Source organism: Halichoeres trimaculatus, unplaced genomic scaffold (genome assembly GCF_033239565.1).
Source record: "Halichoeres trimaculatus isolate MK-OKI-2021-1 unplaced genomic scaffold, fHalTri1.1 fHalTri1_scaffold_10, whole genome shotgun sequence".
Taxonomy (NCBI): Eukaryota; Metazoa; Chordata; class Actinopteri; order Labriformes; family Labridae; genus Halichoeres; species Halichoeres trimaculatus.
In genome coordinates, this window is record NW_027437187.1 from 19203046 (window position 1) to 19228236 (window position 25191).

Genomic DNA, 25191 nt, shown 5'->3' on the forward strand with positions numbered 1-25191 from the left:
TAGATTTCTAATGCTTTTCTGTTTTGTAAACAGTGTAAAATACATTTATAAATCTGTTGGTGCTTTTTTATACATTTAAAGACATGTTTCTGGTGTAATATTTAAAAAAATGGCAAAACTGTAATTTCTGCTAAAAGAAGTTCTTCCACTGGCAGTATTAAATGGTGACTACAGATGTTTTCCAACACTCCTGAGAGCAACACTGCTTCAGTTCAAAGTAAAAAGAAATCCCGCTGCAGAGAAGTCCTCTGTTCACACCTTCAAATGGACACAGGGCAGACAATGATGCGGTCCTCCAGCATCACACTGAGCACCAGGAAGATAAAGTAGAGCAGAAACATAGTGAAACCCAGAGCCCTACTCATGCTCCACTTGCAGGATGCGATGGAGATGATGACAAAGAGGAGCATGATGAAGAGGAGCACAATGGCACAGAAAAGTCCGTTGCTGCTTACTGCCACTGGAGCAAAACCATGGAAGACGGAGTACAGGAGCCACGGGACTGGAAGACTGTTGGAACAAAGGGACACAGCGAGTGGACAAACTAGACTTCAGAGAAATCAACAAAGTGAACATTTCATAGTATTTCTTTTCTCATGGTGAAGCATCCAACTCACCCTACAGTAATATCAAAAATGTTACTGCCCACAGAGCTGGACACAGCCATGTCCCCAAGGCCTTTACGTGCCACGATTACACTGGTAATGAGGTCAGGTATGGATGTCCCAGCAGCCAGAATTGTCAGGCCCATGATCTCCTCTGAGATGCCGATGGTCTCACCAACCTACAAGAAAAAATCTCTGCTTAAATTAAAAAGATAATACAGACATGGATGGTGTGTAGGCAGGTTAAAAAATGTCAAACTTTGATCTAAGTGTACTTTGTCAACAGTCTGCAGAGATCTCTTTAAAGGCTGCTTCATGCTTTCAAACACAAACAGAAACAAAAGGAAGATGTTTAAATTCTGTCTCTCGTGTTCCACAGCTGACCTGATGGGCCCACCACACCATGAGGTAAGAGAAGACAGCAATCCACATGATGGAGCCCAAGAAAGTGACAGCAAAGAACTTTCTGGATTTCTGTTAGACAAAGTGAGAATAATGTAAAATGTGTTGTGTAAAACAGAAAATTGAGGCCTTAAGAAACCACAGGTGATCATTAGAGATATCTGATCGTTCACCTGGTTGCGGACATCAGGAACTGTGAGCCACAGAGGGAAGATGATGGGCAGTAGGAAGAGGTAGGTCACTTGTTTAAGTCGTGTCTGAGGCCAGTCTAAAGACAAAGGCTCCTCTTCTTTCTCATCCTCTCCTTCTTCCTCATCCTCATCCTCACTAGACTCATCGCTGTCAACATCATCGTCATCGTCATCATCATCACTGTCAGAGTCGTCTGACCCGTCTGACTCTTCCTCACATCCTCCTGGTACGTCCTCCTGAAGATACCAAAATGGATGACAGTAGAGGCGGAAAAGGCAAAATACCACAGAAGAGGACATTAGTCTGACGTATCTCTGTTCATGGACTCTTACATAGACAGGTATCAAAGACTGACTTCTGGGCTTTCTGATAACCACCAGGATGTAGTTGGAGAGTACCTTCTTGTCCTCTGGCTGAACCCTCTTCTCTGTAGCAGGGGTGGCCTCTGGCTCTTTAGTCTGCTCGGCTTTTCCTCCATCATCTATGAAAGGAATCCCAGAATGTGACGAGTGAATGAATGTAATACAACTGCAACAACTGAGGAAACAGATAAAACCAAATACGTTAAATTATTTCATCCAGCTTTGTGAATAAAACTGCAGTATTGGCAATAAGGTAAATGGAAATGTTTGATAAGAGTGTTTAGGAGTCCCATTGTAATACTTATAAAAACTAATACACCATAAACAGCATTCACACAAAAATAAATAAAACAAAATAAAATACAACAACAACAACAACAACAACAACAACAACAACAACAACAACAACAACAACAACAACAACAACAACAATAATAATAATAACAATAATAATAATAATAATAATAATAATTAAGAATTAAGGCAACTAAGTGGAATTATTGCCACTGCTGCATTTGCACTGCTTATTCACTGGAGCACAACTTGTGCAAAAGTTAATCTTGTATACACATTACTAAAACCACAAAGTAATAACCAACCTGGGTGTACAAGGCACTTTATAAGTGGGCGGATACTTGACTTGTGAGCACAAGGTAATAATTTAATGGGGCTTTAGGGCTCTGTGGTTGTGGTTATCTTGTATCATCATAATGAAGAGCATTTAGTATAGACATCTAATCTCTCTGTTGTAAGAGTTTGACTCATTCAGTTCACAGGCTTAAGTATTTTATCTCTGGTGTAATTAAGAACTCTGCTGCCACGAACAGGACCTTTTGGCAATCTGTTTACAGGAAGACTCCAATGCACTATTAGAAAATGAATCCCTTATCAGTGGATGACCATCACATCCCTCATATTTACCTTCACATTTGTCTTGAGTGTTTCTTGCTGCTGTCCGTCTGGCCACATTATTCAGAGATGCAGCCTTGTCCTTAAATTTCCCTAAGAAACGATTGATCAAGCAGAATTCAGCTTAGAATCAGTGGTTCACTGGTCAGCCGTGAATAGAGCATTTTTAGAGTTAAACAGTTATACAGCAGGTCAGAAGAGTCACCCAATTATACTGCATAAAACTTCAAAACATCCCAAATTGGTCCTCATAACCTTCATTGGGTTTTCTTTCTAGAAATCTTACATGACTTGATTCTACAAAATTCTTGTCTTTCTACAGCTATTTTTTTTCTATTTGCAGGTAAAATGCATTTAAATGTAAAAAGATGATCTCTCGAGTCCGGATGTGATTTTGAAGGCCCAATCAGAGGCTGATCATTGTAGCAAAGAAATAGAGTTTTTGCTTCATGGATAATTCCATACATGCAAATCAGGAGTCAGGAACACACGTAAACCATTACAGAGGAATAAGTCTTGGTGAGAAAATAAGAGCCTTTTATGAAAGCTCTCAACAGCCCACCCTCAACAGTGATAGGTTAAACGAGTCAATGGGATTCTTCTTTACACTCAGATGGATGCTTATCTTCTTAGAACCGGCCTGGTGCAGCCTTTGTTTGGCACCCTTTGCTAATCCATCTAACTATAAGAAGCACACCCATCATAAGAGCAGTGTTAAAAACAGTTATCATCCATTCAGCCAGTCAGTGCTTGGTTTTTGTACTTCACCTTCTCCAAGCGGGTCTAAAGTGTGGATCATGAGCTGGAAGATGGTGTTTCTCATGGTGCTGTTGTGTAAAGAAGCTGAACTCCCTCCTCGCTGCAGGGAAGGCTTCAGCTGAGGAAAGAGATGGCTGAAGTCACAACGATTGCAGACAGGGAAATATCAGATGTGTTTAAATGGGGGTTGAGTTTTTTTCAGAGAGGATTGGTTAGTAATAGGACAGTAGAGGGATCAATAAGATACTAAAAATTGTGTCAAAAATCGCACACTTTGAGGGTCTCTGTTCAGTTTTCAGTTGTTACATTGTTCGTTTAATTTACTTATTGTTTTTTATTACCTTTAACAGATTCTTGTCCTTTGGAGAAGGAGAGGCACCATCTTCAGCATCCCCAATTGTCTGCGTACAACAATCATCAATTGGCAGAGATAGATGGAAGTTATGTGATTTTGGTAGAGTATCATTATCAGAATATACTGTACACTGCAGTCTTGCATATTGTTATTTGAGATACAGCAAACCCTGTGGTGTGGTTAGTCTTGTATGCCAATAAAAAGAAGAATTTGCAGGTCATGGACAGGATTTGATTAGGAAATACATTGTGCACAATAGGAACCAGCAAATACCTTCAGTGTGCACCATAACTGCAGCTGTACTCAGTGTGAATGAAGCTTCAATCACACTTATCAGGCTTAAATACAGTATATGTTGATGCTACAGTTTGTGCAGGGCTGTAGCTTCTTGAGGGATTAGTTAGTTGCAGCTGATCAGCTTTGGTACCTCAATGCCTTCATCTGTGTCATTTCACCCTCAGAGATGCCATGAATAATAGGTAATGAGGGTTTTCTGTTCAGGCAAGTAAACACTGCTTTGATAAGTTTAAAATCAAAACAAAACAATCCAAAATTGTAAAAACAAATAAAAGCTGGTTGGATTTTTACGAATGTTTATCCAAGTAAAATGCCCTTCATTTAACAAAACTACTGCTACTAATTTGAGAAGTGACACAAAATCTTCTACTTCAAACTCATCAAGAAGAATATCGTCATCCAGTGTCTGTTGTTTTAAAATCCCTTTTATAAATAATTATGACTGCTTCAGCGAAAAAAAAAAATAAAAAGAATGTTTGTTCTTACTTTTGTCACATGGTAACTTATTAGATTGTCTTATTTATGAGAAAGTTTTCACAAACTGAAGATACAAAGCTCTAAATCCAAACCAGATGATCCCTTACCTTCTCTGATTCCTCCACTGCAATGATCTTGACAATGTTTTTGTGTTTAAAGAGCTGGGTCTTAAAGGCCTGTTCTATTTGCGCATTAAACTTCATGAATACCACATAGAGGGTATAACTGGTCACCAGCATCATGCTCTCCCAACACATTATGACGTTGTCCAAGAAGAACAGGATGAGTAAGATGAGGTCAAATATGTAGAAGGTTACGTCCCTAAAGAGCGGCCACCAGGTTAGATGAAGAGCCTCGCGCGAAAACAAAGCACACATTCCTATCACAAACAAAATGTTGAAGACTGCTGATCCAACAATTGTGCCAATGCCCACGTTACTGTGGGCGATGAACACTCCAATCAAAGAGGTGAAAAGCTCAGGAGCAGAGCCTCCAGCAGCCATGAAGGTGGCCCCCGCTACGTCATCAGAGATGGCCAACTTGTCTGTGATCACACCCAGAGCAGGGACGAAGAACTCATCACACACAATTGCAAGTGAAATGAACATATACATCATTCCAATGATGTGGAGGATGACCCAGCCTCGTCTTCGGTCTTCAACAGAAAAGATGTCTTCAGGATATTCCCCCTTAATGTGGGGCACTCCTCCAGGAGGAGCAGGAGTGCTGGTTGCTACAGGAGGAGCTGGAGGTGCTGTTGGGGTCTCAGGTTCTGGGGCCACAAAGATGCAATGCACAAAAGTCCGGTTCGTGGCTGGAGATGGAGACTCAGTGGTTGTGGATTCTTTGAAATCTGAGGAAGAATCAAAAGAACGTACTACATGCATCTCTGGTGTTGTTGGACCTGTGTTCTCTAACCCATGTGTCACAGAAAGATGTTCATCTCGCCCCAGAGTCTCTGCTGAAATCTCCTCAACCTCATCTGTTGAACCCTCTAACAAATCTTCTCCAACCTGAGGCCAGGATGAAGGCCCGTACAGCTTGGCACTGATGGTAAGCTGGTAGAGGGTGCAGAGAAAAACCCCAATGAGAAGAAACAAAACTCTGCTCAGCTGCAGCCGCTTCCGTCTTGTACAGTACATCGTCCTCTGAAGCAGTGATGCCATCAGCTATGCAGAATCAAGCAGCATACATTTAGTTTGGGAGGGCAAAGGTTCAGCTCTCTTCCAAGCAGACGGTGCTTCAGCAGGGTGATTCATGTTGCATCCTCACTCTCCACAGAAAGATACGGCCTGTTGGACTAAAGGTGGCAAAATAGTAGACAACATTTGAATGACTTTAACTTTTAAGAAAATGCTCGTAAAACTTAATTGTCATAAATTATCAGCTTATTTAAAGTTGGTTATGGCTTCTTTCTTTTCATTAAAAAAACGAAAGAGCAAATGTGAGACAGAAAAACATAAATGGCTGACACAAGCAAATGCAAAGCATTCATATATACACAGAGGAAAACTTCATAATGATGATATAATGTGAACTATTGGGGCCAAGGAAAATCTGCACAAAAAAAGAAAAAAAAAATGATTTACTTACAAGGTTTCAAAGATGTGTTCAAGCAAAAACCCACAGCTGGGTATTGTGGCACAAGATGAAGTCCAAACTGATGTCAATGACCACAGGGTTATGTAGGACACAGGACGAGTGTTCACAATGGATCAGCATAATACCTGAAGGCTTCTAAGAGGATTATGTGCATGTCTCACTCTCACTTTATCATGACCCTACCACAGAAATATTGAATCTAATAAAAGATGATAAAAGTGGCTCATTTGAAAAAAAATAAATGAATTGTCTTACACTCATATGATGTGTTGTATATTGGACTGAGTAATGAATCTGAACAAGTTTAAAAGAAACTGCTTACTTCCACTCCCATCCAAAATGCACATCATAATACACCAACACCATCACTGTTCAAATGTTGACATTCTTGGCTGATTTAAATACCAAAATTCAATAACAGCGATACTGCATGATTGTATCACATAGTGAGTTTCTGTTTACAGTTATACCCCGTTCCGCTGACAAACTGAAAAAACAAATGGAGTCTTGCGATTCAACCCTGAAAAGCCTGACCCATCAAAAATAGTTAGAAAACTCTCTTGTTATGGAACAGGAATGTTTATTAAACCCTTCTAACAAAATCCATACTAAAAGTACTCCTAGATTAATTCTATGATGTTTCTTGTGTATCATATTTTATATATTGGGCAGTTTTGGCAACTTTTTTCTCACAACAATGTTGATTTTAGAAACAAAAATAGTTTGATCCATGACATTTCAAAATATTAAACGTCAGGATTTTTTTTTTCTTTTTTTCCACATGGCACTTTTTAAAACCTGTTTATTTCACTTTGGTGTAGTTTGTTCAGGAATTCTTTCCTATTTTTAACCATTCATCTTCAATATGAAAAAAAACAAAACATACCACTGATAATTAACAAAAGACAGTAAAAAAAAAAAAAAATCATTAAAGGGACATGACAAACAGAAGAAGCTGCTGTGTGGAATAAGTGTAATATCATATGTTCAAAGGAAAACTTCAAACGTTTCATTTAAGTGTATTGATTAGGCTCTTGAGATTTTGTGAAACCAAAATATCTTTAGTTCCAAACATGTTAATAACCAGCTGGGTTGCTTCAAGGATTCCCCTTGGCCAATATGAAAGCAGTGCATTACTGGTGTATAAGAGAATCAGATGCAAAAGTTAGAGCAATTTATTATGTGTTGCTTATTCAGAAGCTACAGTCCTCAATGCAAGAGACCTAGCTTTAAATTAGCCCTTGGCTGCATATTAGTCCATTCTACCTCCTAAATCATCCTCTGTCTTATCCTCTGGAATTAGACACAAAGAGTTGCTAAAATTACCCTAAATAAAAAAGAACAAACTATATCTGTAGTTGCATATTTTCATAGATATAACATTCTAAATATTCATGCTTTGATCAGATAACAGTAAATACCTGCTGAAAATAGAAAATACATATACTTGCAAATAAGTCTAAGAATTATGAAACATTTGTCAACAATGTATTACAATGTATTAAGAAACAATAACATACCTCTCTATACTACATTATACAGGGCATACAATGAATTTATACTGAAACATCACTCTAACCAACTGGAAGATTGTGTAAAACAGTAGCATGGTCAAACCTATCGTCTTATTCACCTTCCACTTACAGGATGCAATGGTTATGATGATATATAGCAGAGGGAGAATTAGCAGAACAACCATACAGAGGAGCCCACTGTTGTTCACAGGCACTGGAACAAAACCGTGGAATACTGAGATCAGAAGCCATGGCACTGGAAGACTTAATGAACAAGACAATGAAATGGAGAGTCAAGTATACTATACGTTTGTCCAAACTGTCTCAATCTCTGTTACAATAAGTGATCAAAACTCACCACACTGTGATGCTAAAAATATTAGAGCCCATGGAGCTGGAAACAGCCATGTCCCCAAGGCCTTTACGTGCTACAATCACACTGGTGATGAGCCCGGGAATGGACATCTCTGCGGCCACAGAGATCATGACCAGATCTGAGATGCCGATAGTTTCACCAACCTACAATTCCAAACCATTGTTTAGAGAGGATAGAAGAAACAGATTCACTCCCATGTATTGATAAACTACAAGTGAAAAATGACACAAAGGCAGCATTGACTTACCTGGTAGGCCCACCACACCATGAAATAGGAGAAGACAGTAATCCATAGGACAGAGCCCAGGAAGGTGACCGCAAAGAATTTTCTGGATTTCTGTTTCAGGAAGTGAATGAAAAATTAAACTGCTGTTGGTAAATTAATGATATCTCTGCTGATCATCAGGGATTTCCCTGGTTCTTCACCTGCTTGCGAACATCAGGAACTGTGAGCCACAGAGGTAGGATGATGGGCAGCAGGAAGAGATAGGTGGCCTGTTTTAGACGTGTGTCAGGCCAGTCCAAAGACAGAGGCCTATCTCTCCTGTCTTCCTCTCTGCTTTCGTTTACATCTTCACAGTCATTTTTGACACAATCCTTGATGTCTTTATCGTTATCATCTTCCTCACATAAGGCAATAGAAGAGCCTTGATGCAAATCGTGGTCTTCAGACACACATTCCTAGGAAAACACAGTTTTCTGTATCGATCACAAGTCCATACATTTTGGTTTGTTTTCTACGTGAAAAAAGGATCAGGGAAATGCTTTCCATATAATAAAGACAGTATCTCTTCGCTTGTTGAGTAGAAGACTCTGTATATGTTTTGTCTGAAATGTATCAGATTTGTGATCACTTAATAACCTAACATAGAAGACCATAAAGTTACGCAGATTTACTTGACTGTGTTAAGAAACTGTTGGTAACATGCTTCTAAATGTGTTTTCCCACACTTAAAAAAGCAAAACAGTAAAAAATATAAAACAATAAAATCTAAATATATTTAAAAAATATGTTCTAAAAAATAATAAATATTATTTTTATTATAATTAGAATAAACCCTACTGATTTTTTTTTTTTTTTTTTGTCATTGCAAATAATTTGATTTGAGACAAGAATATATATCACTGGAGCGCTAACCTTTTCCTGTTCCTGGACAGAAATAACTTCCACATTGTTCTTCTGTACACGGGGTTGGGTCTTGAAGACTTGCTGCAGTTTCTTGTTAAACTTCATGAAAACCATGTAAAGGGCATAACAGAAAACCAGCAGCATGCTCTCCCACCACATTATGACACTATCCAATAAGAATATTATAATCATGATGATGCAAAGAATGAAAAAGGAAATATCTCTGAAGAGTGGCCACCAGGTTACATGAAGAACCCCACGTGAAAACAAAGCACACATTCCTATCACAAACAAAACATTGAAGGCTGCCAAACAAACCACAGTGCCAAAGAAGAAGACAATGCTGCGGGTAACAAAGACTCCGATGAGGATGGCTAAAAGCTTAGGAGCAGAGACTCCAGCAGCCATGAAGGTAGCTCCTGTTACATCATCAGCAATACCTAACTTGTCTGTGATTACACCCAGAGCTGGAACTAAGAACTTATCACAGACTATCACAACTGAAAGGAACATATACATTATCCCAATAATGTGGAGGATGACCCATCCTTGTCTTTGGTCTTTTATAGCAAATAGATCTGCAGGATATTTACTCCCAACATTTTGAATTTCACCAGGAGAGGCAGGACTTGTGTTGGTAAAGGGCTCAGGGGTCACAGACGTGCAATGAACAGAGGTCTGTAATGGTGGAGTAAGGATGGACTCCTTGTAATCTGCTGTATCCCTATGATGTACTTGATCAATCTCTGCCATCACTTGATCTGTGGCCTTAAATACATTTGTTGTAGTAAGAGGTTCCTTCAGCCCGACAGTCCCGCTCGCAGTCTCCTCAAACCCCTCTTCTGACTCATCTACCAAATCCTCTAAAACCTGAGGCAACGGAAGGGGGTCATTCAGCTTGGCACTGATAATTGGCTGCCAGAGGGAACAGAGAACCACAGAGAAGAGACATAGGACCCTGTTCAGCTGCAGTCGCTTCCTCCTCGCACAGTTCATTTTACTCAAAAGAATAAGTGGAGACAGCCACAGGAAAAAAAGAAACAAAAAACAAGCAGTAGCATTAATGGTAGCAAGACTCAGCTTCCTTCAGTTGTAGGCAATGGAAGGATGGAATCCACAAAACATCCTTTAACAACCTTTAACCTGTAACAAAAGATGAAATGGGTATTAAGCAAAGGGCAAAGGGACAATACAGTCTGCGTCAGAAATTTTTCACCGCACAGAAAAACAGTGGCGATCTCCAAAACGTCATGACCGACAAATCTTCCAAAGTATCAGAACAAAACTGGCAATCAAGTTATCGTCGTCCAGTTATATTGATTTTACTCACACAAAAGAGTTGTTTACTCTGGGTTACTTCCTCTGAAGACTTCAATCAATTTCTTAGCATTTCTTGCATAACTCGTTCACTTCACCGCTTAAAAAACAACTCTGTTTACATTAACGTTCGCTTCACGGTGCGGGTCACCGCACGCGAACAATTCACGAAGACGCGCGTTCACGCAGACTTGATGGGACCTACCCCTGTGACGAAGTTAGGCGTCTTCTCAACCAAGACATCCTCTCGTGAAAAGGGCGTATTACTATTGCCTAAATTTTCTTAAAGAATAATGACATACAGTAGGGGAAAAGTAGTTAAAAGGTGGCACGCCGCCTCAGTTCGCGCGACGCATTTCACCCAGCATGCTTTGCGCAGGCCGTTGCCTATAACTGTTCTGTTCGCCTCCGATGGGTATGAACCGCGGACGCGTCGTTTCGCTTTTAGAGGATCCACATCATGAATGTAAGAATGTCGGCTCGGGATTTAAATTAAAATTTCCTTTAACATTTGAAAAGCAAAAAAACTTATGCTTAAAGTTGCCTGTATAACGAATTCTGTTAAATGCTGAAATGTCCAGTTAACCCGTATGATAAAAGTTTTCTTCTCATAAATGTGAAAATGTCAAGTCAGGAACCCCGGGCATGCTGGTGTTGTTGTCCGGGCGGAAATACTGGTGCACCGAAAAACTAGCACAATACAAACACTGGATGGAGAGTGAAACGTTGAATGGCACGTATAAATTTAATGTTTGCGAAGTGATAATAAGACACACTTCTACTGAGAACTATTGGATAATTTTCTTTTGATGTGCGTGCAACAGCTTAAATACCTTTCTATGGTTTGATATTGTAGCGCTACCTCTATGAAAGCTAGCGTTAGATAGCCTTCACCTCACATTAGCTTCGAGTAATCTCTCGTGACATGGTATACCCTTAAAACGTTGCAAAGGATCAGCGGTTATTGTTTTATTTTTCTAAAATAACTTAACTATGACATCCAATAAAATAGACCACAGCTCTTGTTTACTGTCACCTGGTAAATGATCGTTTCCAGAAAAGACAGGAAAAGGCGATAACAAACAGGAGATAAGGGGGACATATTTACAATCAAAACAGGATTTAGATACAGGGGAAAGTGTTTTATTGAGATGATATTTGGTATCGTATCTTTTATGCTAACTTGAACTGTGCTGCTGTCAGTATAATCGTAGTCTTTCTGTTTCTTTCCTCTTAGTGGGAGCACTCTGGAGGGTAATTAAAGTGTGTTGAAATACCAGGTATCCCCACAAGCAGTAAGTCATGCCCACGGTGGTCTTAATGGACGTATCCCTGTCCATGACACGTCCTGTGTCAGTGGATGGCAGCGAGGAGTTTCAGAGGAAGAATCTGGCAGTCCACGGATTAAACATGCTTTTTGAACACATGGCTTCAAACTACCGTCTGGAGTTCACGTCACTGATGGCCTTCTCTTCCCTCTGGGAGCTCCTGGTGCCTTTCACCAGAGATTACAATGCATTGCAGGTAATTTGTGCCTTACATCATGGGCCACTACGTTAAAATCAAGTAGATTTGTTTGCTTGCCTGAATCACTGCTTGTGTCTCACCTCACCTCACAGAGAGGTTGTCTCATTTATTGGAATGGGATCTTAATTCTGTTTTTTTTTTCTGTGCAGGAGGCTCTGAGCAACTTAGAAGACTATGACAAAACCTGTGTTGAATCAGCTCTTCAAGGAGTCAGTAATGTGGTGCAGCAAGAGTGGGGTAGCGCCTGCCCCTGTCAGGTACATTGGTCCTTTTTTACAAAATAAGCACGTTAACAATAGATTAAACAGAGTTTGTGTGAGTTAAAGCAATACTCAGCATGTTGTTTGCAGCCCCACATGTCCATGGACTGTACCACAGGATTATGTTTATGCACTCTTTCCTTTGCCCTGTAGGTGGTGCTGGTCACTGATGGATCTCTTGGCATTGGAAAGGGTTCCCTACGTCACTCCCTTCAAACACTGAAGCAACGTGGAGATGACAAGAAGTTCCCTCTGCCTTTCCCTTTTCCTACCAAACTTTACATTATGTGTGTAGCAAATGCAGAAGAGGTACAGAAACATTTGTGTTTTGTGTGGGTATTTTTCAAGTATTTGCATCTTACCTTAACACAGTGAGTGTAAGATAGGAGCAGGTTTAACCAGCTACAATACAGCTAAAAGCATATTGGTATATTAAACCCAAAGCAGTAACCTAAACTAGGTTCAAGTATCTTAGATTTGGTTTTGACTAATAAGAAAATACTTTAAGTGTTAAGTAGATAGGGATTTTAACAGTAATGTTAATTCAGAAAATCAGTGAATCACTTCATGAAAAAGTGTTTTAAAAAATGTAAAAAGTAACTCTTTGTATTTCTTACAATTTTAACAGTTACAGATGACTGATGCCATGGATAATTTAGAGGAACTACTTCATCTCAGTGGAGGGGATGGACAAATTTTCTCCATGGAAGGACCACTATGCATGAAGAGTGTACAGGCCATGTTTGGGTATGACAGTTAATTCAATATTATCAAAAATGTACTTGATTTGGTTTTCCATGTTCACTGAGAAATCTTTGGCTATTGTATGTCTTTTTTTGTCTTAAGGAGGCTGATTGATTACGCATACTCTCCCTTCCACGCTGTGCTGCACTGTGGAAACCTGTCTTCAGATGTTCAGGTGTTTCCTCGACCTGAACCTGTTGTATTAGATGAAGAGGTGGACCCCTTGCCAAAATCAGTCAATACTGGTAATGTCTAAATCTGAAAATGACTATGTTTCTATATTTTAATGTTTTGCAATGTTAACACTTCCATTTAATTATATGTATCCCAGATTTGGAAATCGTGGGCTTCATTGAAATTGCAGACATTTCCAGTCCCCCTGTGATATCCAGACATTTGGTTCTGCCTATTGCTGTGAACAGAGGTTTGTGTTAAAAACTTTAAGACTGAAAAGAAAAAAAAGTTTTAACAGCTCACATTGTCCTCCAAGTAGCTCAAGTTAAATCTGAAAGTGAGCAGCAAACACAAATAAGCATGTTATTGATGAAATTGTTATTATATGTGTATACATGTTTTGTACTTCTTTTCAGAGGTGGATGATGTTGGTACTGGAGCCACTGATGATCTTGAAGAGGAGCCCTCAGCCAGTCAAATGGCAGGCAAAAGTCCAAACTTTTGTGTTCTTTTACATGGCAGTCTCAAAGTTGAAGGCATGGTTGCTCTAGTGCAGCTAGGGTGAGATATTACAACCTTGTGCATATTTAACACATCTAATCCTAGGCTATTCTTATTAAGTGTGAACATTTTTCTTTCTCAGGCCTGAGTGGTACGGCATGCTATATTCCCAAGCAGATAGCAAGAAGAAGTCTAATCTGATGATGTCTCTATTTGAGCCTGGACAAGATCCCCTTCCTTGGCTTGGCAAGATCTCGCATTTAGGACCAATATCAGGTAACCCCTAACTCCTTCATGAAATGTAGTTTCTTTGCAAATACACCAAACTCAGTTATTTTTATGTCATTACCATGTTTAATTTACTAATAGCAGAAATAGTTGTGTGATATATCTGGGACAGTGTTAAACCTTTCATTACAGTGTAACTTATGACACACTAACCCATGGATTGGTATCATTGTTTATGACTAAAGAGCAAAGGCCTCTCTGAATGTGTACAGAATAAATCAGTTAATGATTAACAGTTTAATGACTAAGGAAGCCTGCTTTGATCACGATCCTGACTTTACCCCATATCTCATGTTTCAGAGGCTGCTGAAAATCCTTATGGAGAGGATGACAATAAAAGCCCTTTCCCTGTGCAGCCACAGGTCAAACGAAGCTATGCACAGAATGTCACTGTGTGGATTAAAGCCAGTGGACTACAGGTATATGAGAATCTTGGCGTAAAGTCATCTTGTTTGTTCGCATCACTGGAGAATCACTCAGCTGGTTTCAGTGAGTGGGAATAAGTTTGTAAGGCTAGATGTTCTTAAAGTGCTGGTGCGATGGCACCATGGTAAACATAGGGACTGACTAGCCAGCTAAAAAAAAATTCTATGCCATTAACAGCTAGGACTGTATTACCTTACAGATATTGTGAACAATGTAAATTTTTTTTTCCAGATCTATATGAATGCATGGTTAAAACTTTAACAATGTGTTAAGACATAAACATCAAAGTTTTTTGTTTTTTTGTCACCGGAATCCATATGGTGTACATACCAAGTTGATAATTTAAGAACCATTTCTGATCAGAACTTAATTTGTCATTGCAACAAGTACTCATTATTAATGTTTTGATTTTACAGACTGATGTGCAGAAGATCTTGAGAAATGCGAGGAAATTGCCAGATAAAACTCAAACCTTCTACAAGGTGAGTTTTACTTTTACTTACTTTAAACTCTAATTTTATTTTAGTAATACAAAACAACGATTTTTGACTCTACCCATCAGGAGCTGAACCGTCTTCGGAAAGCAGCCTTAGCTTTTGGTTTCTGGGAGCTCCTGAAGGGAGTGGCAGATCTGCTGGAGAGAGAGTGCACCCTGCTGCCGGACTCAGCCCATCCAGATGCTGCTTTCCAGCTCTCACATGCTGCGCAGCAACTCAAACTGGCCAGCACTGGTGACTCCCAGTATGCAGCTTTTGATCACAACATCGCTCCCATGCAGACTGATTTTTCAAGCTGAAGGATGGTGGAAGTGAAAATGAACTACAGTACAGCAGCCTGTGTGGACTTACATGTGTCATTCAACAAACTAACTAAAAAGGCTGCTTCAAGAACCTTGAGGTGAAATCTAAATAAGTCCCAGCCACAATAGATTCTCCTTTCAGAAAGGCCAAAAATGTCAGATACTGCACCATTTTGTTTGTAAAAAATCACTTGTACAGATTTAATTGTTACTTTGTAGGTTCTTTCCAAAATGATCAGATTAAAAGTTTGTTTTTATTTAGTGTCACATGGTTTCCTGAAAAAGACTATTGCAGCTGGCATTATAAGTTTATGTGACAAGTAAAATAACGAAAAAAGAGGTACATGTGAAATTTTTCAAAAACAGCTTTCTTTTTAGAGCATAAAGAAAACTTGATGCTCTTTATTTTTCAGAAGTATAAACGTCCTTGAGGTTTGTGGAGCAATTATAAAACAACAAAATTAAAAAATGCTGTCCCTTAGTCCATTCAAACACTAATGACTGGTAATTAATGACAACAGCACAGTTGGTAAACAGGAATCCAAACAGTGAAAAAGGAATCCTTTTCATTATAGGAAAAACATTAGTACAAAGGATCTGGAATTACATGGTCTTAACTTTACAGAGATAAACGATGACGACATCCAATTTCAATCACAAGCACACAGAAAGATTATAAGCTGCAACCGTACTTCATATTTTAGTTCATTTCTTACTTTTTGAAGTGAGAGCAAACAAAAACTAGAACTGATTAAACAGGAACATGATTAATGAACATTTCAAAGATTTCTCCAGGGTTAAGCAGGCAGCAAAGGTATATAAGAAATGTCAGTGAGGCTGACTCTCAATTTGTTTTTCTCTTAGTACGGAAACGCTTCTTCCTCTGTTTATAAAGATGGCGGAAGTTGATAACGAGTCCTGGGGGAGATCAAAGGTCGATATCAGAACAAATTTGATAACATTTGAAAAAAAAAAACACCTTTAAAAATTCAGCTTTTTATTTGGAGACTTACCCAGAAACATGAGAACAAGATAAATGTGAAGGAAGTACGAGAAGCTGATAGAGGTACCAATGGCTTTTGGAAGAGGAATGCTTAAGAGTTTAGTCTCATCAAAGATGGGGATGGATTGTATCACAGCAACAGCTGCACAAGGTTAAGAGATGAGATAAAATTAAGCACTTATAAGTTCATAGTAATGATTCATTTAAGGGAAGAAAAACAAACTTACCTTCAGCTATGACACCTAATGGATACAGTGGAATCCAGACTGTGTACCGTAGCCATGTCAGAGTTTTCCACTCTGTATTGAAACAGCCCAGCATGTAAAATGGATACCTGCAAATGTAGCATGATATCAGGAGTGGGATCAATGTGAGACCATCTTTATGGCAGTTCAGAGTAAGGGAAAGTTGATACCCTGAGTCTTGTAGCACTAAATGCAGCAGTAATCAATTATCATTGCACTGTGTCAAGTTTTACAAAGCAAAGTGTGCATACTGATTACTGTGAACAATAATGTGGGGAAAGACACGAATGACTAGGCAGATTCATGCTTACCTAAAAATCTCAATGCTACTCCACAGATAGAACACAAAGAACACAACTGGCTGATTGTGCATTTTCTCCAAACTACCAAAAATGATGAAGAGAACAAAGTTTCTTCCAACCACCTTTTGAAAAAGCAGAACCAATTAACACACTTAAGAGCAAATCACTTATAACGCTTGATATATGCTGTCTGCCTGTTAATACACATTCTATCTTGCAAACTATATGTCGCAACTACTCCCAACCTGTACCTGTATAAGAGTTGGAATAACACCTGTCCGTACAACTCCAAAAGCTGCATTCAAGACCTCTACAGCTGCCAGGATCTGGCAGAAGAACATGACATCTGATATGGCGTGGAATGTGTCATAGAGAGAATCTGAAATGAGAGAAGTGTTACGATTTTACAGGATTGTTTTGAGAAGAGGATCAAACAAGGGAAACTTTAATGCAACACCAGTTTGTTTACCTCGGCCAAAGATAAAGAGCCGTACAGTCATGTTGACGAAGATCCATGAAAAACCAAGAAACTGCACCAAGTTGTACATAAACAAGAATCCTGTTTTTAGGCTGACAAAGCCTGAAACATTAAGAAGACAGAATAATAGAACGACGCATCGAATTACCACTGGATGCTCTAAACAAGACATACCAAAAAAAAAAATCCCCAAAATGTAACTTCAAATGTGTTGGGTTTGCATCCTTTTATATTTGTTCTTACCCTCGTCCTTATGTCTGGAAGCCTTTAGTCTATTCCTTTTCTCCTCCTTTACCAAAACACACAAAAACACATTGTGTTCAGCTTTGTACCATCACACAAACTGTAAAACCTCAGTTTTGATAGCTTTGAAAAATACAGATCTTTCATTGTACTTTGTGTAAGCTATAAAAAAGAACAAGCTAGAGTTTCTCACCTTTTCCTTGATCTCCATCTCAGCATCTGACTCGTCCAGCCAGCGGTCAAAGTCAGGAGCCAGGAAGACTGGTTTACGCTCTTGTGCTGTCAGTCTGTCCCACCAGCCTCGCTGCTCTTTTTGTACAGTAATATTCACCTGTCTCTGGGTGGATTTGTGTCTTACCTGGATACAGGTGCAATTTATAAGCATTGTAAGCAAACCAGAAAAACTCAAATAAAAAAGAGAAGTTAGTTATCATGAAATAGTTTTAAAACTGATGAATACCTCTGGCTTCACTGGTAAAAGGAACTCCAAGCTGAACTCATATTCGTTGTGTCCTTTTGCACCATGGCCCTGAGCTACACACAAGATACAGTAAACAGTGTCAAAAGTCAGAGAGATTTAAAATCATATTAATGTACCAATGATCATAAAATGTACATCACCTCTGAACTGAAGCACTTTTTCATTTACATGGACTGAAATGTTCTGCAAGACAAACAAAACAACAGATAAGCTCACTTCCTCTTACAGGAAGAGAGTTAAAGCCTCATATCACTAATTTAAGAGCAGTACTGCATTCTGATAAATAAAACTGTAGTACTGCAAAACAGAAAACAACTACGTTTGAGCAAAACTGAAAACTTAAGAAAACATAAAACACAAACTAACACTAACTTTGATTTATAATAAATGCTTGATTTGACGAGACCATCCTTGTTGAAGTTGCCAGCAGAAATGAGCTGTTTCACACTATCTCCTTCATGATCAGCTTGTGTTCATGTTTCAGCTCACTATAATACTGAAGCAGAGGTTATTGATTGTGAACTGCTTGACCATAATGCCAATCTCCTCTGTGTTAAAGCTTGACTAATGTTCTACCTGGGGTCCCTCCTATAGCTTAAAGTTTGAGATAAAGTGGCATTAAATGAAGTAAAATCCCCCCTGCACCTGCTCACAATCCTCACCTGGGGGTCGAGTATCTGGATCACTGTGTTTCTGTTTGGGTGTCTATTTTGTTGTTAGCATTTTGGATCACATGCACATTCACACTTTTCTTTAAAACAGTATGCTTGTTGAAGTACGCATCGATGAACTGGTTTGGTTAGAGGGGTCAAGCCAGATAAGGGAGGGCTGGAATTTTCAAACATGCCTTTGTTTATTATCGAGTATGCAAAGTGCACGTGGTGTGGCAGTTACCAGGACGCGTGGTCTTTATTTGCATTTTTCGTATTAACTCAAAGAATCATAAAATAGAGCACAGCTTGGTCAGTAGAGGGTAGTTGTCTCTCCGAGTTACTCACCTGAGCGTCTGTCAACTCCACCCGCAGGTAAATTTCTTCGTGGCGTTGAGCCCAGTAAACAAGAGGCGTCAGTATCATTTTACTGTTTTTAAACACCTCTTTTTCATCAATTCACCACACTCATGAAACAATAACTACTGCCTCTCAGCTTCATGCTTCATGCTAACCAAAGTGTCTGTCTTCAGCAAATACCTAGAATATCCGGCGGACGCGCGCCCGCGCCATCTGTCAGCGCAGCTACGTGCTCGTACAAGAATCTGTTGTCGTGCTCTCTTCTGATTGGATGGCGGTGAATGTTTACGGAAGTACCTGAAAGCCGTTCAAAAAAGCACGACTACAGCTGCTTCTCGACCCCAGCTTAGTGGTATGCTAATATGCAGGCAGAGGACCGCGTTTCTTCATTGAAATCTTGTTTGTCTAAATCTAGCGGGACATTCTGTATCCTTGTGGGTGTCACTGGAAGTGTTGCAGCATTGAAACTGCCTCTTCTGGTCTCCGAGCTTCTTCAGCTCCCAGGGGTGAGCCGTGTGAAATTCGTATGATAGTTATTTTTATTCCCAGCCTTTCTTCAAGTACCGTTTTGACTCCTTTTCTTCAACACCTAGTTTAGTCCCGTTGATCTGCTCATGACATTACCTGTTCTGCTGTGTGCGCACAAGCTCATTTGAACCACAAGATGGAGATGTGGCTTCTAAGATACACAGCAACAAAACATGCACATTAATATCACACAGATCACCTTTTTATTTGATTCCTTGTTTTAGAATGAAGAGTACTGAATTAGTGATGATTTTAGTGGCTTATGAAAAAGATTGCATCTGTTTGCCTTGAATCGTCTAGTGTTGTATGGTGGCTTCTCCGAGAGACTGTCCATGAAGACATTTGAACCTTTAAAAGAGGAGGTGTTGTATATTGCCTTTACAGACTTTAACCCCAAAAGCTTTTATCAAGCGTGTGGTTGTTTTATTATTTATTACAGTTTCTGTAATCATTAATTTGCATTGTTTGTGGCATCTACCATCATACTGCTTATTTGCCTAGTGCTAGGTGTAAAACTAACAAAGATTACTGAGTCAAAATCTTGATTTTTAAACTTTTTGTAGCACTTGGATGAGGGGCTCAGTGTCTTTTAGGCTCATCTGCTTACTTGTCAACATATTCAGTGCCTTAGTGACAGAAAGAAAAAGAGTTTTTTATAGTCTTGTTTTGTGCCTCAGGTGGATGTTAAAGTGGTCACCACAGAGCATGCAAAGCACTTCTACAATCCTGAAGAGGTTTCAGTACAAATCTACAGTGACAAGGACGAGTGGGAGGTAACAAAACAAATAAACAAAATTGTGTTACACTCTTAACTGGCTGTCTTGAGTAGAATTTTTGCTACCTGGTGCCGACAAAAACTGACTGGATTGTATAAGGGTTTCCAAATTTATTTGTCGACAGCTGACACAATTTATTCATGGTTTTCAGCAACATATTTGATGCACACATCACTGGATACATACCTAAAAGCATTTCTTTGTTGTAGCTGTGGACTCAAAGATCTGACCCTGTGCTGCATATTGAGCTACGGCGCTGGGCAGATCTACTTGTCATCGCCCCTCTGGATGCCAACACTCTTGGAAAGATTGCTAGTGGCATTTGTGACAATCTGCTGGTGAGAACGAGGAATCAGAACTAGATTAATCAAAATATGTTGTAATTCTTTTCATGATCAAATAATTTCTAAGTTGACTAATTTTTTATCTCTGCAGACTTGTGTGGTCAGAGCCTGGGATACAAGTCGTCCTCTTCTCTTCTGCCCAGCTATGAACACAGCCATGTGGCAACATCCAGTTACTGCCCAGCAGGTATCCAGGCTGATAGAGTTTGGATATGTGGAAATACCCTGCATTTCTAAGAAGCTAGTGTGTGGAGATGAAGGTAGGTTTTAAAATCAAGGGGGAAAACACAGCAGCCACATTAGAAGACAGGAGATAACTCACCTTGTTTTTAATGTCTGGCTGTATAGCCTGTGCTAGCATATGATGTTATCATTCATCTTCTTTAATTTTTTCACTCTCTTTTCCATCATAGAAATACTCTGATTTGGAAATTTCTTTGCCTAGAGCTTTGTTGACCCCATATCTTTACACACTACAACATACAGCAGATCTAAGATGTCTTGGTAGTGCAGATTGATTTCATGACTTATGTTACTCCTAATATCAATAAAGTTAAGCCAGTGTTAAACTGAGAATCTCCTTTTCTGTACTTACATTCATTAGCAAGAATGTTTGCCTCAGGACTGAAGGTACGGGGTTTAAACAATTATTTCAGAAGATAAAAGCAGAGAGCACATTGGTGTCAGTGTATCAAGGGTTATGCTTTATCAAAGGGGTTCTTCAGGATACAGACTGCATATTGTCTGTGCAGCACATAGACCTCATAAACTGCTGTCATGTGTCTCATACTGAATCAGCACCCTACTCACAGTACTGGATCCTACATTGCATAGACAGTGATGGATCTTTGTTTGATAATTTGGTGAGTCATTCAATGTTTTAAAAAGATCTTGATAAGAATTAACAGTGAGTCTTTTAAGAACTATATTTTTCTCAAAAACATTGATCAACAAGTCATTCACGCTTATTTTTTTTATAAATGAAATCTTAAGTTGTAAAACTTGGTTGTAGAGCTGTACTAACAAAAGAAGGAATGATTCTTGTGTAAGTCAAAAACAAATCTACGATAAGCAATCTAACACTCTTTTATCAGTCACTTCCCTATCAGGGCTGTTGACAGGAATATTGACCAGTATTTTCTGTACTTGGAATTGGTTTGCAAGAATTGTTTACATTTCCTCAATAGCATAAGATCACGTCAGGGCAACTACCTACATAACATACATTTCTCAAGTTTAGGTGCAGATACCCTATGTGTTAGGTGAGAGTATATTTGACAAAGAGTGTTTGTGAGCACAAAATTTGTTAAAAATATTTGTTTTTGTTTTATGTTGAGCAGCTGACTCTTGATTCTTCCTTTAAAACACTGCTCATCTAAATCTTCATACATCTGCTTTGTTGCAGGTAAAGGAGCCATGGCAGAGGTTTCAACTATTGTCAGTATGATCAAACAGTATCTTCAGAAAACAGATGAGTCATCTCAAAGCAATGACACATTACACTGCAGCGTTGAGTCAACTGGGACTCAGAAAAAGTAAATAGAAAAACAAACACTGGCTGAAATTCTCCACACCTATGGTGTAAATTACTGTTATTAAAAACCCATCCTACAGCTCCAACAGCTCATAGAGTGGATCCTTTATTATCACGCTATAAGAGAAAGTTACAGTTTTTCATTTCACTTCCTCCAGAAATTAGACAAAGCCGAGTTGTCCATACTGCAAATTCTCTCTCTTCCACTAACTTTCACCATCAAACTAAAGACAACAAAGACGAGAAGACATTCAATTCACTGGATCATTCAATAAGTACAGTGTGAGGACACACCAGCTCATAAGGTCATAAAGCATTTATGATCAACAGGTTGTCCTAAGTTAACTCAGTGGTGCTTCACAAATTTATTGCTTGAAACAACCTTGTTATGTTTGTATGGGTGTGCACAGACATTAATTAGTTGGCACACCTTTTTCTTAATGTGTAAGGCACCCTGTCTAATCCCTGGCAGTCCAGAGCTAACCTCAGCATTTACACCTAAAAACTGTTTGAGCTGCTTGGTGTAGAAAACAAAACCATCAGCCAATCTCGTTGCTTGAATCCCTTGTGTTTTTCTGACTGACTGTTTATCCCTGGACACCACTGAAATGAGTGAGAGTTCTTTTTTTCTAAGTCTGCATCTCCTATATTCCTATAGAGGCAGCTTTGTGTTTACTTTTAAACAAACCTGTTTATGGTTATGCTCTGCTTGGCTCTTCAGATTGACTGCAGTTTTTTTTTCAAAACGTATAAAAGCAAATCTACAAAAATATATCAGGTTTGGAGGAAAAAGCTGTGCTTTAACAAAATTATTTTTAACGGTAAAGATATTCTACCTGTCTGCTGAACAAAATATGTCAGCGCCTGGGATATTAGTCTTGACATGAATGTTCTTCTGGTATGAATAAGTTGTTTGTATATTGAAGTTAGAAGGTGAACGATTCTAAAATATAAGCTTTACAAACATAAGATTCAACTGTGTATGTATTTCTTATTTTCTTGTTATTTTTTTCTCAAAAGCACAATGCCTTAAAAAACAAATGTTTATGGTTTCTTCTCCAAAAAAGCGCAAAATGTTGAGGAAAAATAGATTTTGATGGTCAACTAATCAAAATGTATGCTCCTATAAATGTTGGTGCCTTAAATATGTTTCGAAGTACTTGATTCAAAAACATTAAAACACTGAAAAAGTGTTCTACACTAAACTAAAAAATAGACATGACTTTCTGTCAAAAATCCTTGAACAGGCTCATAATCACTTCACAAAACCATTGTGTGTGAAAGGAGGTTGGAGGTTGCTGCTTGGGCTGTACAAGTGCCGATTGCATATGTAGACCAAACAGAAGGCACCATTAATGGTGAACAGTATGAACAGGTTTTGGAACAATATACTGCCTTCTCGACAATGCTTTTCCAGGGAAGAGTCTGGGTGCTAAACAGTCCTGCCTATATACCAACATGTCTACCTGAAAAAAATTGGCATGACTAGAGACCCCAGATTGTTGTGCAGCTAAATCCTATATCAGGTGAGAAGAGGACAAAATTTCATTTTCAAACTTTGGGAACCAGTCTCCTTGCTTTTTAAACATTTGCAAAGGGGTTGCTATAGAAGAAGTGATGCAGCACAACGCTCCTGTCCCAACTTTTTTGAAATGTGTTGCTGCTGGGGTCCAATGTAAAACTGGCATACATTTATTCAAATAATAAGTATTTTTATTTTCATTATTTTATAAAATTCTTTACACTACCTTCAATAGAGCTTAACGGTTTAAAAAACGATTTACAAACCATCATAATTAATCTGTTTTCTTCACATTTCTACAGTGGCCCAACTTCTTGGCTTTTTTGGTTGTTTATTGATTAGATTTGATTGTCCCATCAAGAGGTGGCTTAAGCAAGACGTACAAGATAAAAATTGCCATTGGGCATTCAAAATCTGTAAACAGATGTTTTATAGTCATAGTGCAAGCAACATTTCTCTTACTTGAGTCTGACAAAGCTGTCATTGCTCCCCAGGGCTTAATTATGAGATTCAAAGTAGTGGAAATTCTTTCCCACAAGGCGTACTAACAGACTGGCTTTACTGGAGGATACATAACATGAGATTATCAGCTGATGTACTGACTGCACATACTCAATGGATACAAGTTGTTTCATCATGCTCATATTTATTAGTCAGAACAGACTCTGTTTGTTTATATCTCCTAAAAAAAGATCATCCTAGTTTGAATGTTTAGGACGATACGGCCTGCTAAGGAGACTCTGAGATTTTCAACAACATGCTTTTAGCCATGACTCTGAGACCTAAAGGTTAATAGTGATGAAAGCCACAGTTCGCACCCTGTCAAACATGTTTACCTTTGTGAAATGCTTCAATCTTCTGTCTGAGTTAAAAGTAGCTGCCTGGATTGTGTCAAGAGAAGACAGACTATAGAATGTGAACCTCAACCAGCCAGTGTGTTTTTTTCCTTTTCTTTTTTGACTGAGGAGAAAAAACATGAACAGTGTTTTAGGTGCAATAAACTGAGAGGGACAGAGTTTTAGGTTATGGGTGAGGCTCTTGGATTAACGACTCTTATGTAATATTACAAAGCTTGACGAATAGTACACAGCACAGAGCACTTTGTCCTATCTAAGAGGTCAGAATAAATACACAAACATTATCCAGGCAAATGCTAGACCAGTGAAACAGGGTCAGACTATCTGAAGCAGCCATACTGTTGCTACATAGCTGCTTATTAAATGTTTCTTGGCAGTAAGTCACCTTTTATTGTTTTAAAGCGCTCTTAAAACACACAGTTAACATCCTGATCACATGAATCATGTTAAATAAGTCATTTGTTTGTCTTTAAATATTAGCTCAATTTTTTTATCCAAACAGTCTAATTCATTCAAGTTTATTTCCCCTGAGGACAAAGCAACTATTCCTCCATGAACATCTTACAGATGGCTTTTTTTATTTCCTCTTGTGGTAGTTATTTTTTTTTCATCTTGGTTTATCTCTGTTTTCTCCCTTTCCAAAGCAATGGGTGGGAAATTTGATTTGCAAATAATTTAGGGCATTGCTACTGTTGATTCATTGAGGTTGCAGCACATGGAGTCATGTGAATGGCTGTCCGAAAGAAAAGCATTCCTCCCTGAACCATAACTTGTCCTGCTGCTATTGGCTGCTTTGTGATTCTGTTAATGATACCACAGGAAAATTTCATCAGCCATTGAACAGAGGGGAGTG

At 38.8% G+C, this 25191-nt stretch overlaps 5 protein-coding genes across 10 annotated transcripts; 2 read left to right on the top strand and 3 right to left on the bottom strand.

Annotated features, from left to right (window-relative positions):
• Positions 1–65: 65 nt before the first annotated feature.
• On the bottom strand, positions 66–5609 carry LOC141796083 (sodium/potassium/calcium exchanger 1-like). The gene is made up of 9 exons (XM_074676981.1): positions 4466–5609; positions 3571–3630; positions 3239–3347; positions 2483–2563; positions 1598–1680; positions 1181–1435; positions 990–1079; positions 618–784; positions 66–510 (listed from the first exon to the last, which is right to left on the bottom strand). The coding sequence occupies exons 1-9, from the start codon at positions 5522–5524 to the stop codon at positions 261–263; spliced, it is 2154 nt and encodes a 717-aa protein (XP_074533082.1). The 5' UTR covers positions 5525–5609; the 3' UTR covers positions 66–260.
• Positions 5610–6932: 1323 nt separating this feature from the next.
• On the bottom strand, positions 6933–10614 carry LOC141796510 (sodium/potassium/calcium exchanger 1-like). 3 transcript variants are annotated; one of them, XM_074677675.1, is made up of 6 exons: positions 10502–10614; positions 8989–10122; positions 8277–8531; positions 8098–8187; positions 7833–7993; positions 6933–7738 (listed from the first exon to the last, which is right to left on the bottom strand). In XM_074677675.1, exons 2-6 carry the CDS (start codon positions 9973–9975, stop codon positions 7495–7497), a joined length of 1737 nt encoding a protein of 578 aa, XP_074533776.1. In that variant the 5' UTR covers positions 9976–10122; positions 10502–10614; the 3' UTR covers positions 6933–7494. The 3 variants fall into 3 exon arrangements, with proteins under 3 accessions (XP_074533776.1, XP_074533775.1, XP_074533777.1); XM_074677674.1 differs by having other exon boundaries at positions 10310–10594; XM_074677676.1 differs by lacking the exon at positions 8277–8531 and having other exon boundaries at positions 10310–10595.
• A 92-nt stretch (positions 10615–10706) lies between these two features.
• ints14 (integrator complex subunit 14) lies at positions 10707–15274 on the top strand. Of its 4 annotated transcripts, none has more exons than XM_074677547.1 (13): positions 10707–10762; positions 10927–11107; positions 11534–11820; positions 11973–12080; positions 12237–12392; positions 12712–12830; positions 12930–13072; positions 13159–13251; positions 13418–13562; positions 13645–13778; positions 14091–14209; positions 14633–14698; positions 14779–15274. In XM_074677547.1, exons 3-13 carry the CDS (start codon positions 11599–11601, stop codon positions 15010–15012), a joined length of 1539 nt encoding a protein of 512 aa, XP_074533648.1. In that variant the 5' UTR covers positions 10707–10762; positions 10927–11107; positions 11534–11598; the 3' UTR covers positions 15013–15274. The 4 variants fall into 4 exon arrangements, with proteins under 4 accessions (XP_074533648.1, XP_074533646.1, XP_074533649.1 ...); XM_074677545.1 differs by having other exon boundaries at positions 10708–10762; positions 10927–11029; XM_074677548.1 differs by lacking the exon at positions 10927–11107 and having other exon boundaries at positions 10709–10762.
• Positions 15275–15363: 89 nt separating this feature from the next.
• Positions 15364–19012, bottom strand: hacd3 (3-hydroxyacyl-CoA dehydratase 3). Its single transcript, XM_074677550.1, has 11 exons — positions 18766–19012; positions 17908–17950; positions 17747–17820; positions 17480–17644; positions 17287–17332; positions 17035–17145; positions 16817–16944; positions 16575–16687; positions 16246–16352; positions 16029–16160; positions 15364–15933 (listed from the first exon to the last, which is right to left on the bottom strand). Exons 1-11 carry the CDS (start codon positions 18841–18843, stop codon positions 15860–15862), a joined length of 1071 nt encoding a protein of 356 aa, XP_074533651.1. The 5' UTR covers positions 18844–19012; the 3' UTR covers positions 15364–15859.
• A 47-nt stretch (positions 19013–19059) lies between these two features.
• On the top strand, positions 19060–22890 carry ppcdc (phosphopantothenoylcysteine decarboxylase). The gene is made up of 5 exons (XM_074677551.1): positions 19060–19283; positions 19983–20078; positions 20291–20419; positions 20517–20685; positions 21831–22890. Exons 1-5 carry the CDS (start codon positions 19140–19142, stop codon positions 21962–21964), a joined length of 672 nt encoding a protein of 223 aa, XP_074533652.1. The 5' UTR covers positions 19060–19139; the 3' UTR covers positions 21965–22890.
• Positions 22891–25191: the final 2301 nt, after the last annotated feature.

Excerpts from the sequence above, each read along its gene's own strand:
- ints14 (XM_074677547.1), top strand. The coding sequence starts at position 11,599 with ATGCCCACGGTGGTCTTAATGGACGTATCCCTGTCCATGACACGTCCT. Across the intron at positions 12,081-12,236 it reads GTAGCGCCTGCCCCTGTCAG|GTGGTGCTGGTCACTGATGG; the intron begins GTACATTGGTCC and ends TTTGCCCTGTAG. Across the intron at positions 12,831-12,929 it reads AGTGTACAGGCCATGTTTGG|GAGGCTGATTGATTACGCAT; the intron begins GTATGACAGTTA and ends TTTTGTCTTAAG.
- ppcdc (XM_074677551.1), top strand. The coding sequence starts at position 19,140 with ATGCAGGCAGAGGACCGCGTTTCTTCATTGAAATCTTGTTTGTCTAAA. Across the intron at positions 20,079-20,290 it reads GTGACAAGGACGAGTGGGAG|CTGTGGACTCAAAGATCTGA; the intron begins GTAACAAAACAA and ends TCTTTGTTGTAG. Across the intron at positions 20,420-20,516 it reads GCATTTGTGACAATCTGCTG|ACTTGTGTGGTCAGAGCCTG; the intron begins GTGAGAACGAGG and ends TTATCTCTGCAG.
- LOC141796083 (XM_074676981.1), bottom strand. The coding sequence starts at position 5,524 with ATGGCATCACTGCTTCAGAGGACGATGTACTGTACAAGACGGAAGCGG. Across the intron at positions 1,080-1,180 it reads TTCCTGATGTCCGCAACCAG|AAATCCAGAAAGTTCTTTGC; the intron begins GTGAACGATCAG and ends TTTGTCTAACAG. Across the intron at positions 511-617 it reads ATTTTTGATATTACTGTAGG|TCTTCCAGTCCCGTGGCTCC; the intron begins GTGAGTTGGATG and ends TTGTTCCAACAG.
- LOC141796510 (XM_074677675.1), bottom strand. The coding sequence starts at position 9,975 with ATGAACTGTGCGAGGAGGAAGCGACTGCAGCTGAACAGGGTCCTATGT. Across the intron at positions 8,532-8,988 it reads CTGTCCAGGAACAGGAAAAG|GAATGTGTGTCTGAAGACCA; the intron begins GTTAGCGCTCCA and ends GTGTTTTCCTAG. Across the intron at positions 7,739-7,832 it reads ATTTTTAGCATCACAGTGTG|TCTTCCAGTGCCATGGCTTC; the intron begins GTGAGTTTTGAT and ends TTGTTCATTAAG.
- hacd3 (XM_074677550.1), bottom strand. The coding sequence starts at position 18,843 with ATGATACTGACGCCTCTTGTTTACTGGGCTCAACGCCACGAAGAAATT. Across the intron at positions 17,821-17,907 it reads AAAAGTGCTTCAGTTCAGAG|CTCAGGGCCATGGTGCAAAA; the intron begins GTGATGTACATT and ends TCTTGTGTGTAG. Across the intron at positions 15,934-16,028 it reads TCTTGTTCTCATGTTTCTGG|GACTCGTTATCAACTTCCGC; the intron begins GTAAGTCTCCAA and ends GATCTCCCCCAG.